The following is an 11,557-nucleotide window of genomic DNA, read 5'->3' as shown; positions in this document are numbered from 1 at the left end:
AGTGCACAATTGATACAAGGCAAACAAACTCAAAAAGCAAAAAAAAACGTATCTATAGAAGAGCGCAAGTCTTATGTCCCCCTATGCACACATTGAAACAGCGCATGCGTAAAACCACCAAAGCTTACCACCAATATAAACGCAATTCTTATTCTTCTTTCCATCGTGTCTTCTTTGAATTCTTAATAAATCAAAGTGAAGAATATAAATTGGGACCTCCACACCTTGCAAGATCGCAGTTAGTGATTTTCAGCCATCGGAGCCTCAGTGATATTTCGTTTCGTTATTTGAGGAGTTCGAGCTTTGGATTTGAAATAAAATAATAAAAGATACACACATCCACTACAAAAAAAAAAAAAAATAGTCATAGATTTAAAATCAATTAAAAAACTTAGCAAACGGACAGAAAAAAAAAAGGATCTCCCGCCAAAAAATTCATTTCAAAAGGATTATGTTGATGAATTATTATTTTTAAGTGAACAATTAGTAAATCGAATAGTGTTGGACTTGAAGTCAGAAAAATAAGTGATAACTTTCATAGAAAATAACTTTTATTAAAAAAAATTATTAAAAATCCTTTAAAAAAATGAGGAACCCTTTGGTGATATTAGTGCTGTGCTTTTGTAGTTTAACAAATGCTGTGCCACTTGGATTAAAGGTTTGTTTGATCCCAAAAAAAAAACGAGACTCGAAAATTGAATATTAAAAAAATTAAATATTAAAAAAATTAATGACCAAAAAAAGCAGACAATCTGCCACCTGAGTGTGTGCATATCCGAATTCTTTAAAAGAATCTTATTTAAAATTCACTTCAGTGCTCAGAGATTAAAAAATCGACAAACAAAATTATTATTATTTTTTTTTCATTTTTATTAATATTTTAAGGATCGTCTTAAAAAAAAATAATAATCAAAAGAAGCGACATGCGTGATAAAATTTTTGTTCGGCAAGAGACGAACTTTGTCATCATATTTTTTTGCCCCTTTTTGAGTGTTCTTCCGTATAACCTTCGTCTGACACTCTTTTTCATAAAGTTTTTTTTTAATTTTTTTTATTTTTATTTGTTTTTGTATCTGATGGATTGCGTTCCTTTTTTTTTTTGGTTTTTTGTTTTCGTTTTGAAGGTGAATTTTTTTTTTTTTTGGCTGATAGGAAACTCCTTTCTTAGAATTTCGGAAGTCCATTAACGTTTTGTGAGCCCAAAATTCATTGAGCAGAGAGGGTTTTAGTGAAATTGGGCGGCAACAAATTGAAACGACCGACCGACCGACCTGGCGGATAGTGAGCGCAGATAAATGTATCTTTTTTGGTCGCGCAAAGGTGTCCAAGGCCGGATGTTATAGTGGATGTAGGGGTATTAGAAGTATACATGTATTTTTTTTTTTAAATTTATTATACATAGACTTCTTTATTCTTAAAATAGATATTTCAGCTGTGAGAGAATAATTATCAAAAAAAGGCACATAAGAAATATTTGAGTTTTTTTTTCTTTAAAACATGAGACAGTAATAAAGTAGTTAGAATTAGTTAGATTTTAAATATTTTGCGAATTTTACCCTTGAATATTATTAAAATTTGAACGTCCTTTATAATGACTTGTGTTTTAACTTTCAAAAATTATAAAAAGAATTTTTTTTATATAATTATTCTATTAAGCATATACATTTTTCATATGGTGGATTTAAAATATTGAAAAATATATAATATTTTATCTTTAAGAAGATTTTAGATAAAAGGATTTAAGAAATTCGATTAAAAAAAAATACGCCAAAAATAATGAAAAATAAAAAAAAAAAACGGATACGAAACCGGATAAACCAAACAAAATGAAAACTAAAGGCTCTGTCCGAATTAAGGAAATTACGTACTAAATGATTGCATTCCTATTTTATAACAAAAACTCCACTTTTTCACTATTCGATCAAAAGTTGAATTACCACTTTCTAAATGTCGTTCCTAGATCGTTTCCAACATCACTGCCATTGGGAAAATCTAGTAACAAAATCACTAAAGTTGTAAAAGTACAAAAAAATAAAGTAACAAAATCACTAAAGTTGTAAAAGTACAAATAAAATGGAAACAGTAAAATAACACCTGTATTTTTTGAAATAATAGAGAATTTCAATTTGTAAAATCGAGTTAAAAAGTATTACTTGGTCTATTCACTGGAAAAATAATAAGAATAAAACGTAAAAAGTTTTAAATTTTGAGGAAATGATGAGCTTAACTTCTTCAAAAATTTCCAAATATCGGATTTAATTCTAAGGAAAATTGTAAATTGTTTTAGGCAATGCGATAAAATAATGCCCATCTCAATTATGCCTGGTTTAAATGAGTAATAAGGCCAAATGCAAACAAATTTTTAAAAAATGGCACATTATGTCTCAATTTGAAAAAAATTGGTGTTATATCCCTTTAAAGTTTGAGCGTAGATTCAGCTAGAAAATAATAAATTCATTTGATACTATAACTGCGTTTTGTATCTGTCAGGATTTAGCAGGCTTAAAATTTAAGTGTTTGATATTCTAATCTTCGAAATCGTTTCAGTAGTTTACGAGAAAAAAACAGGGTTCTTAGAGGAAGAACCGGTATTAAATATTAACAAAAAAAACCTATTCTACCCAAAAGTTAGAAATCTCTTCAAAAAAGTATAGCACTTGATTTTAGTAATCAAAATCGTCAATTTTTTTTTGGGAAAAAATATTTTTTTTTTAAATTGGTTATTTATACTTATCTAATAGCTTCGAAAATCTATTTTTCACATTCTCTATTATGGTAAATAATAAATAGGTACTTTATTATAACAGATTAAAAAGGAATATCTTAAAATCATGTTCTATGTATATCATTTTTGCAATGATGAAAAATAAGCATACACTGTTGTAAAATGACGCTCATAAATGTTGGTTTTTATAAAAAAAATTCAAAATGTGATTCATGATGAAGTGATTCAAGCGATCTTAGAGAATGCAACTGTCCGAGATACCTAAGAGAGCGTTCGACCGAGAGTATAATTTGTTGACAATTCTACTACAATTACAAGAAAATATCGGTTGAAGCCAACACAGATTTGCAATGCTTAAGTTTTTGTATAGCGTTGTTAAATTACTGAAGGAATTATTTGAAAGAAAAAAGAACATAGGAAAGAGAAATTAGTACACAGGAAAAGGAACACCTTAAAACAATAGGATTTTGCCCTTAATTTAAGATAAAAATCTTCTTATTAACATAAAAATTAAAAGATTTTCATCTTAGATTAAGTGGATTTTTGCTTAATTTAACATGGAAATCATCTGAGCAAAAAAAAAACATGCAGAAATCTGATTGTTTTAAGGTGTTCATTTTGTCCGTGTAAAAAGAGAAAATTGTTCTGTAGCCTCTTAGTAAAAACATTAAAGAGGACATAGAGAGGGGAAGTGGGGGGCCCCTTAAAAGAGGACAGTCCTTTTTAAATAAGGACGGATTGTCTTTGTAATTTTGCATTAATTAGTTCAAAATATAAATAAAAATTTCAGAAATGTGACATTTTTACGGGTGCTCTATAATTTATTTAAGAAATGAGGTTCTTATATATTTTGTATACTAAAAGTATTTATTTTGTTCATTAGAAATAAAGGCTTATAACTTTTAAGACAGTTTTAAAAAATTAATTTTAGTTTAAGCGAAAAATATTAAAATGTTGATTCAATACTTATCAGACATGCTATAAAAGATCATGATTAAAAAAATAGTTTTAGAACAAAAAAAAAAACCCAAAAAGTTGGATAAATATTGAAATTTTTATTTATTTAGAGGTTTCCAGGTTTTTTTTTTTTTCTTTAAAAAAATAATCCAGATGAAAAAGATATACAAAACTGCAAACCCAGAAATAATTCGCATAGAGCTGAAAATGTGAAAGGTGCAGATCATTAAAACATCGATTAGTAAAATGTGAAAAGTCCCCAAACATCAAAAATGTTCAAGGTTAAATGTCGAAAAGGTTTCTTTTAAATAAATAACTATACAAGTTGCATACAAGTTTGCCTCCCTTTTCTATACGAACAGATGTAGTTTTCTCGAAACAAGTTCTATCTCATTCCCTAAAAAGAACCTTCAAATAGCTAATAATTTTAATTACTTTGAATTTTATTTTAAAAGAACTTTATTACTAACCGTGTTTAATTTTTCCCGTGATCCAGATCTGGGGTCGAATTACGGCATACGTTCGTAAACGTATGGTTGCTATGTGTCCCTATCTTTTTCTACTAATTAAATAGAGACAGAAATAGTCAAAACGTTAACGTATGATCGTAATCGTGTGCGGTAATTCGAATCCAGATCATTGTTTTTTTTTTTTTTGCGTTACAACAACAAAGCGAAATCTGTTATTGTTTTAACGTAAATAAATACAATGATCTGATCTGGATCACGGTGAATTTAACATTTTCAATAATCTCAAAATTTCATTCAAAAAAACAAAAAAAAAAAAAGTTTAAGAAAAACGAGGGCATTTAAACCATATTTTGAAATTCATACAACCCACCATGTTCTAAGAACTGTAACTAGCAATTGTCTGACTAAGAAAACTCCATACACAAAGAATAAAGTTAAATTATGCAAACTCAGAGAGACCTTGAAGGTCTGTTTAATTTCAAGCAATTATTTCATTATTTTAATAAAAGAGGTGTCACCTAAGGATTTTGTTTATTGCTCTTAAAATAGAATATATTTATGAATATTACGAAACTCAAATAACTAGAAACTTACATATATTCAAATAAAAAAAATACTACAACTACTATATACACGTGTTATTAAGGCTCAGTTGTTACTTTGTTACGTCTTACAATATTACAAAACATGTGATGTACATTTAAGGTATTCAAGAAGTTCCGTAAAATTATTACTCAATAATTCTTCTACCAGAACTCTGTTATTCTTTTTCTCTTTAATATTTTTTTGTCATTGGTAGAAATTTTGTTTTTGCAAAAAAAAAAACACCTGCCGGAAGACTCGCAAAACTGCACATCAACCCAACCTTATGGCGTCTATTTTGCAATAAAAAAAAATTCACCCAAAATTCCATCTAAGGAATTGAGAAACTTTTAACTCTCTAAAAACAAATTCAAAAATATTTTTATCGCCGAAAATTACAATTATCACATTCACTTTGAGTCCCGTCGCCAGCCAGCCAGAGTTTAGCGGGCGTGATCAGTGAAAATTAGAACACCAAGTGAAATTGTGGCTCTCTCTCTAGAGTGTTTTGTTAAATACACTAAAGAATCCATATAGTCTCCGACTCTATACAACGTATATATTTTCAAAGCCCGAAAAAAATGTCACGCGCCACAAAGTATACCTTCCGCAAATGGAATGCGCGCAGACTTAAGACACAACAACAACAGTAAGCTCTCTATCAATTCGGAGTGTATTGCTCCCTCAGAGTCGATTCCGTTGGTTTGATATGAATGAAAAACGCGGTGGTCATCATTATCATGTTCATAATGGATAGAACCTTTATTGCGTAATCCGGTCACGTTCGATAAATTTTCTATGACAAATAATGCAAATTTTTATCAAGCCATTGGCTGTATAGTGGCTTTGAGGTTTATGATTGTGGCTTGGTGCAGAGGAAGTACTTGTCTGGGCGTCGTCATCGTTTACGCAGTTAATGAAGAGGAAGCCCTCCCGCAATAGAACCCTACTAAAACCACCATCATGCACCTGCCTCAACACATTATTATAAACTCTCAATATGGCAAACCTATATGTCTTCCGTTTTTAATAAAAAAAAAACTCTATCTCTCTCTCTCTTTTCTGCAGAAGAATATGGCCATAGTTCAAGAACAGGAAGATCCAATGCTTATGATGGCTGAAGATGAAGAAACAAGGCCAGAAATGATGATATCAAGGTTGAATCTTCCAAGTAATGCGACTTCGATTAGGGCTGACATTACTGATGGATTCTCCTGCGATAACAAGACCTACGGTTACTATGCCGATGTCGAGAATGAATGTCAGATCTTCCATGTTTGCTTGCCAGTGACCTATGCTGATGGTAAGGAGAATACCTTCCGATGGAGTTTCATCTGTCCCGAGGAAACCGTTTTCAGTCAGGTAAGCTCCTTAAACTATTCTATAGTTCCATTTTTATTGCATACTTTTTGTAGGAATACTTCACTTGCATGCGATCTGAAGATATGTCTATCAATTGTGAAGAATCTTTCAAATATTACGAGTTGAATAGGAATTTTGGAATGATTGAGCCCGAAGAGACACCTGCTGATGAAGCCGATGAAGATATGAATATGGAAGAAATGTCAAGACAACCATCAACAATTCAAGGCGAAGAAGAACCAAATAAACAATCGATTGAAACTGCTCCAATTAAGAAACAGACTAATAAAGCTCAAAATTCAAATCGTAGAAAGACTCAAGCTAACCGGGTTTCCATTGAAGCTCAACGTAAAAAGATTCAACCTGTTAGAAGGTTACCCAAGCCTGCTGTTGTTGCTACTACCGCTAAACCAATTGTTGAAGAATCTCCAATCTTAGAACAAGAAGTCGAAAGGACAACACTTAAATACCAGAGACTGACGAAACGACCAATTGCTGTAATTCCAGAACAACCAAAGCCTGAAGAACCAAAGCCTGAAAAAGAAGTTCTTCGTCAAGAACTTTTCGCTCAAAAAAGAAAACGTCCACAAATCTATTTCCCATCAAGATTTGATGTCGCTCAACAAACCGATTCTGAACCAAATCCTTTGCCATTTTTAAAGACTGACATGCCAAAACAGCCTGAACTTGTTGTACAGAATCAAGCTGAATCACAAGCACAGGCTTCAGAAATCGCTGAAGTTAGCATAAAGCCACAAATTGAGAAGATTGATAATTTGCCAGTTTTGGAAAAGGAACCAGTTCAAGTGAAAGAAGAAGAAATCAAGCCAATAGTTGAACTTAAGTCTGAAATTGCACCACTGCCAGAAAATATACCAAGTCGAGTTGAAGTTGTTGAAATTCCAATTCAAAAAGTCGATGAACCTTTAATGGCTGAGGGAGAAGCTGTTTTGGCTCAAGCCCCAGCTCCAGAAGAACCAAAACCAGTCGTTTCTGTGATTGAACCAATTAAAGGTGAAGAAGTTGAAATTCCAGCTGAAGACATTCTTCTAAAGAAGATTGTTGCTCAAATTGAAAAAGTTGCTGAACCCATGAAACCAGTAGAGGAAGAGAAAATGCCCAATGATCAGATTTTAGAACCAGAATTAGTTACTTTGGATGAACCTAAACAGTCGTTGGAAGCTTTGAAGTCAGCTGAACTTCCAAAACCCTTAGAACCAGTTAAAACCGAAGAGACAATTATGGAATCTAAAATCCCAGAGTCAGAAGTAATTCCACAAGTTAAGCTTGAAGAATCTTTGGCTGAAGAGAAGCCCGAAAACTTACCAAAAGTGGAAATTCCTGTTGTAGAGGAAAAGCTAGAATCTGAGGTCTTACCAAAAGTTGAATTATCAGCTGAGAAACCAGTTTTAGTTGAAGTTCCTGCTCCAGAAAAGCTAGAAGAATCACAAATGGCTTTGAAAATCAATGTTGCAGCTCCTGAAGTTCCCGAGCTTGAAGCAGAAAAGCCAAAAGATTTACCAGAAGATTCAAAACCTCAAGTCGTTGAAACTGAAGTCGTAGCAGCACAACCTGAGAAGACTTTAATAGTTGAAAATGTTGAAACACCAGTCCCTGAGCCAGAGGTTCTTCTGAAGTTGGAAGTTCCTGAAGTCAAACCTGAAGAACCTTTAGCGGTTGAATCTTCTGTACCAGCAATTGAAAAGAATTTGTACGAAAAAATGCCTTCAGTTGAAGAAGCTCCTGCTCCAGAATTGAATATGCAAATGGATCTCGAAGCACCCACTCTAGAATCAATGGAAAAGCTAGAAAAACAGTCAGAAGTTGAAGAACCTTTACAAAACGAAAAGATTGTCAAAATTATGGAAACAATTCCTGACGCTAAAATTGAACTTCCAATTGAACCAGTTTCAAAACCATTAGAAAGTCTTATCGAACCTGTTAAAGAAGAAATTTCTGAGTCAGAATTATTATCAGCTGAAGTACAAGCTGAAAAAGCAAGTGAACTTTCAGCTGATGAACAAATGCGCGAGACAGAAGCAAATGCTGAAAAAGAAATTGTACAATCTGCCAATGATAACGAAGAAGCTCAATCTTTAATACTGGACTTTATTTCAAGCCTTGTTAATTCAGAAAATTCGAACTTTGAAGATCAAAGTGTTATTGGTAACGAAATGTCATCAGATAGTTTGCCGGAAGCTTCTATTCCTGAACAAGTTATTGCCGAAGCTGAACCAGTAAAGATCCAGACTGAGGACAGTCAAATCAATCCACTTTATATTCCAGTGATGCCAAATAATGACCAAATGTATCAGATTCCTGTTCAGGTAATTGAAACTCCTGAACCAGAGCCAATTGTACCAGTTCCTGAACCAAAACTTCCACTAACTGTTGATGATGTAGTTGAGCTTGTTAAAGAATCTCTAGATAATCCAACAGTTGAAAAGGAAAATATTGTCCAAGAGCAATCATCGAATGATGATGATGGAAGTTCACAGCCAGAATCAGAAGAAGTCAAGCCAATCTATCACAGATATATTGAGCTTGGATCAAATTTGCTGAAATCTGAAGCTTTGACAGCTTCCGATGATGAACCTGTCATTACTCCAACAGAAAATGAAAAATCTGTAGCAGAAAAGGAAGAAATTTCTCCAGAATTGCCAAAAGCTATCACAGAGGAAAAACTTCCTGAACCCGAACAGCTTGCCGCTAAAACAGATTCTCTTCCGGAAGTCCCTGCCATACAAACTGAAAAAGTTGCGACTGAAGTAAAACTTGACTCTCAATTACCGATTGAAAGTTTGAAAGAAGGACGAAGTTTGAACCGTTTTAGAATGGATCCAAGAAAGCGAAGGTTCCTTTTCAGGTCCGATGCTAGATAGACTGATTCTAGAGATTAAAACAAAAAAAAACAACTAAAAGAATAAAATACAACAAAAACAAAAAAAAAAAAAACACTCACAAAGAATCAACACATTTACACACAAACAAATAAAAACATCATTACCCAGCGAAGCCATTAATTCGCCTAAAAAATTAAAGGCGAATTCAATAATACATTACTTAAAAATATTTAAAGAAGAAAAAAAAAAACAAAAAAACTTTTATAATTAAGTTAAAGAATCTGAAAAATTTTCTTTGCTTTATTTTGTCGCCCATGTTTTGTTGAACGAAAATAATGGAGAAAAAGAAAATATTGGAAATACCGAAAATAGAAAAAAAATAATATCATTTTATACAAAGCAAAATTTAGGTTGATTATAAATAGATTCATTTATTTTTTAAATTTAATTTTTTTATTTTATAAATGAAATTCTTGACCTGAATTTTGTCCATATAAATACTTACAGTTTTTTATGACAAAAGAGATTTACTGTAATTTTTTGATTCATTGTTTTTTATTTTTTTGTAAAATTAATTTTAAGTCAAGAGATTTTAATGCGAAAATAAATAAATTATTGTTTAAAAAATTAAAAATTATTTTGTTTAGTCGATTTATACGTTGTACTCGTAAGTTTAAAAACAAAAGTCATCTAGGTCTGTACGATTTGTCATTTTTTAAATTTCAGCCTAGGCGTTCAGCGAGAACCGACTTGTCGAAAGTTGGAAATGTTGGTAATGTTTAAACAAACTGAATACTTTTCCATCTAGATTTCTAATATATTCTCTTATTGTATAACACTTCCATACGTTTCCAATTCCAACTTCTTGTTTCTTATAAGACATTTTTTTAGCGCCATCTGTGAGAAAAAAAAAAGAATCTCTTTGAATTTGTGGAAAATTGTCCAGTATCTACATAATTATGTTATTTAGTTGGTTACATTTGAAGTAAATAAAGACTTATCAACAATTTTTGTGTTTTGGTTTAAATTAAAAAAGGTAAGTAATTTGGATTAGTCTGAAAAATGGTTTGAATATTTAGGTACACGTTACTGGTGATGTTTAAGGTCGATGTTTTGAGCTGCATTTCATTAACACATTCTTCTTTTTTCGAAGATTGCCGTAATCTCAATTGGGATAACAATTCACCCTAATTGTGATTCTTAGCGATCAGTTGAATCGATCCTTTCAATAACCACTAAAGTCAAACAATTTGAATTTTTCAGGAACCAATAAAGCAAACGAATTTCGATGGACTTTTTTAAGCATAATTTAGTATTTGAGTTGTAAGAAACTCATGTGTAAAAAATCATATTTTATTAGGAATTATAAAGAAAAACTGTTTTGGACTTAAGTTGTTTAAGCAAGGAATAGCATATGTGGTATATAATTTAACCAATATAAATTCTTTTACGATTTTTTTGATGGCTTATTATGGAAAATTATTCTTAAAAAATTTTCTATTTACATGTCACATCATAGCCGTAGCTAGGATTTCATTTTGGAGGGGGGGGTTAGCTCAGACCAAACAAAATTTTTTTTTAGAAATCACAATACTTTGTATCAACTATATGTAACTGCAGTCGATTCTAAATCCCGCTAAATCAAATAGTCATTTGAACTGTGTAGAAGCGAAAAATTTGCCAATATCCTTTTTAAGTATTTTTTAGGAGAGGAATTCGTAGTTAAAAGTTTAAAAGAGCCCTGCTTACGTTAAACGAATTTAAAAATGGCCGAATATTCAGCGGCATCTCTAGTTTTGTAGGTACAAAGAGTGATAAGTTGGTTGATATAAATTGCGAGCTCGCTAACGCTCGCAACCAAGAAAATTTTTTTTAAGAAACAAATTTTAACCATTCTAAGGCTTTATAAAAAAAATTATTTCGTACAATTTAATATATAAAACATTGAAAAATGGACTTTTTCTTGCACTGAAATTTTGTAGCAGAAAATTGACAAAAATTGAGTTCTAAATGAAATTAGCAATACTTAAAAACCAAAATTTTAAATAATCCAAGTTGTTTGACATGAGCTAATTACACTGGTCAACAAGGTTTTTGTTACAGAAACCAGGGTATACTTTTCTATAGGCTGAGCTCGAATCCGAAGTCAGAAAAATTCTATCACATCACGTTTTGGAGATATTCCCGTTAAAAAATCGAAAATGCCGATTTTTACCAGTTTTCAAAGTTATTTTTTAGCGTTTACTTATTTTTTTTTAAATTAAATTTGTAACAGTTTCTAAAAACACCCAAACCCCCCCCCCTCTAAATACGGCTATGTCCATAGGGTACGTTTTTTGGAGCTTATCCCCTTTTGTACGTTATTTTTATCAAAAAGTATGAATTTTTAAACTTTTTTCAAGTCAATCCGTATCTACATGATATGTGCAAGTAAATGGGATAAAAAAATTCAAGATGTTTCGACAAAAACTTTAAAAACTGAGCAAAAACTGAACCGAAAAATTGTATTTTTGCCGTTTGGGCCTAATAATATGGCAAGGTACTGTAAAATTTAACTAATATAAATTCTTTTACGATTTTTGTTATGGCTTATTATGGAAAATTATTCTTAAAAAAAT

General features: G+C 31.5%; 1 protein-coding gene across 1 annotated transcript; it reads left to right on the top strand.

The window, feature by feature from the left end:
- The first annotated feature begins 574 nt into the window (after positions 1-574).
- LOC129908251 (titin) lies at positions 575-9,333 on the top strand. The gene is made up of 3 exons (XM_055984628.1): positions 575-658; positions 5,803-6,096; positions 6,150-9,333. Exons 1-3 carry the CDS (start codon positions 587-589, stop codon positions 8,976-8,978), a joined length of 3,195 nt encoding a protein of 1,064 aa, XP_055840603.1. The 5' UTR covers positions 575-586; the 3' UTR covers positions 8,979-9,333.
- Positions 9,334-11,557: the final 2,224 nt, after the last annotated feature.

This window comes from Episyrphus balteatus, chromosome 2 (assembly GCF_945859705.1).
Source record: "Episyrphus balteatus chromosome 2, idEpiBalt1.1, whole genome shotgun sequence".
NCBI lineage: Eukaryota > Metazoa > Arthropoda > Insecta > Diptera > Syrphidae > Episyrphus > Episyrphus balteatus.
This window is presented reverse-complemented; position numbering and strand designations above follow the sequence as displayed.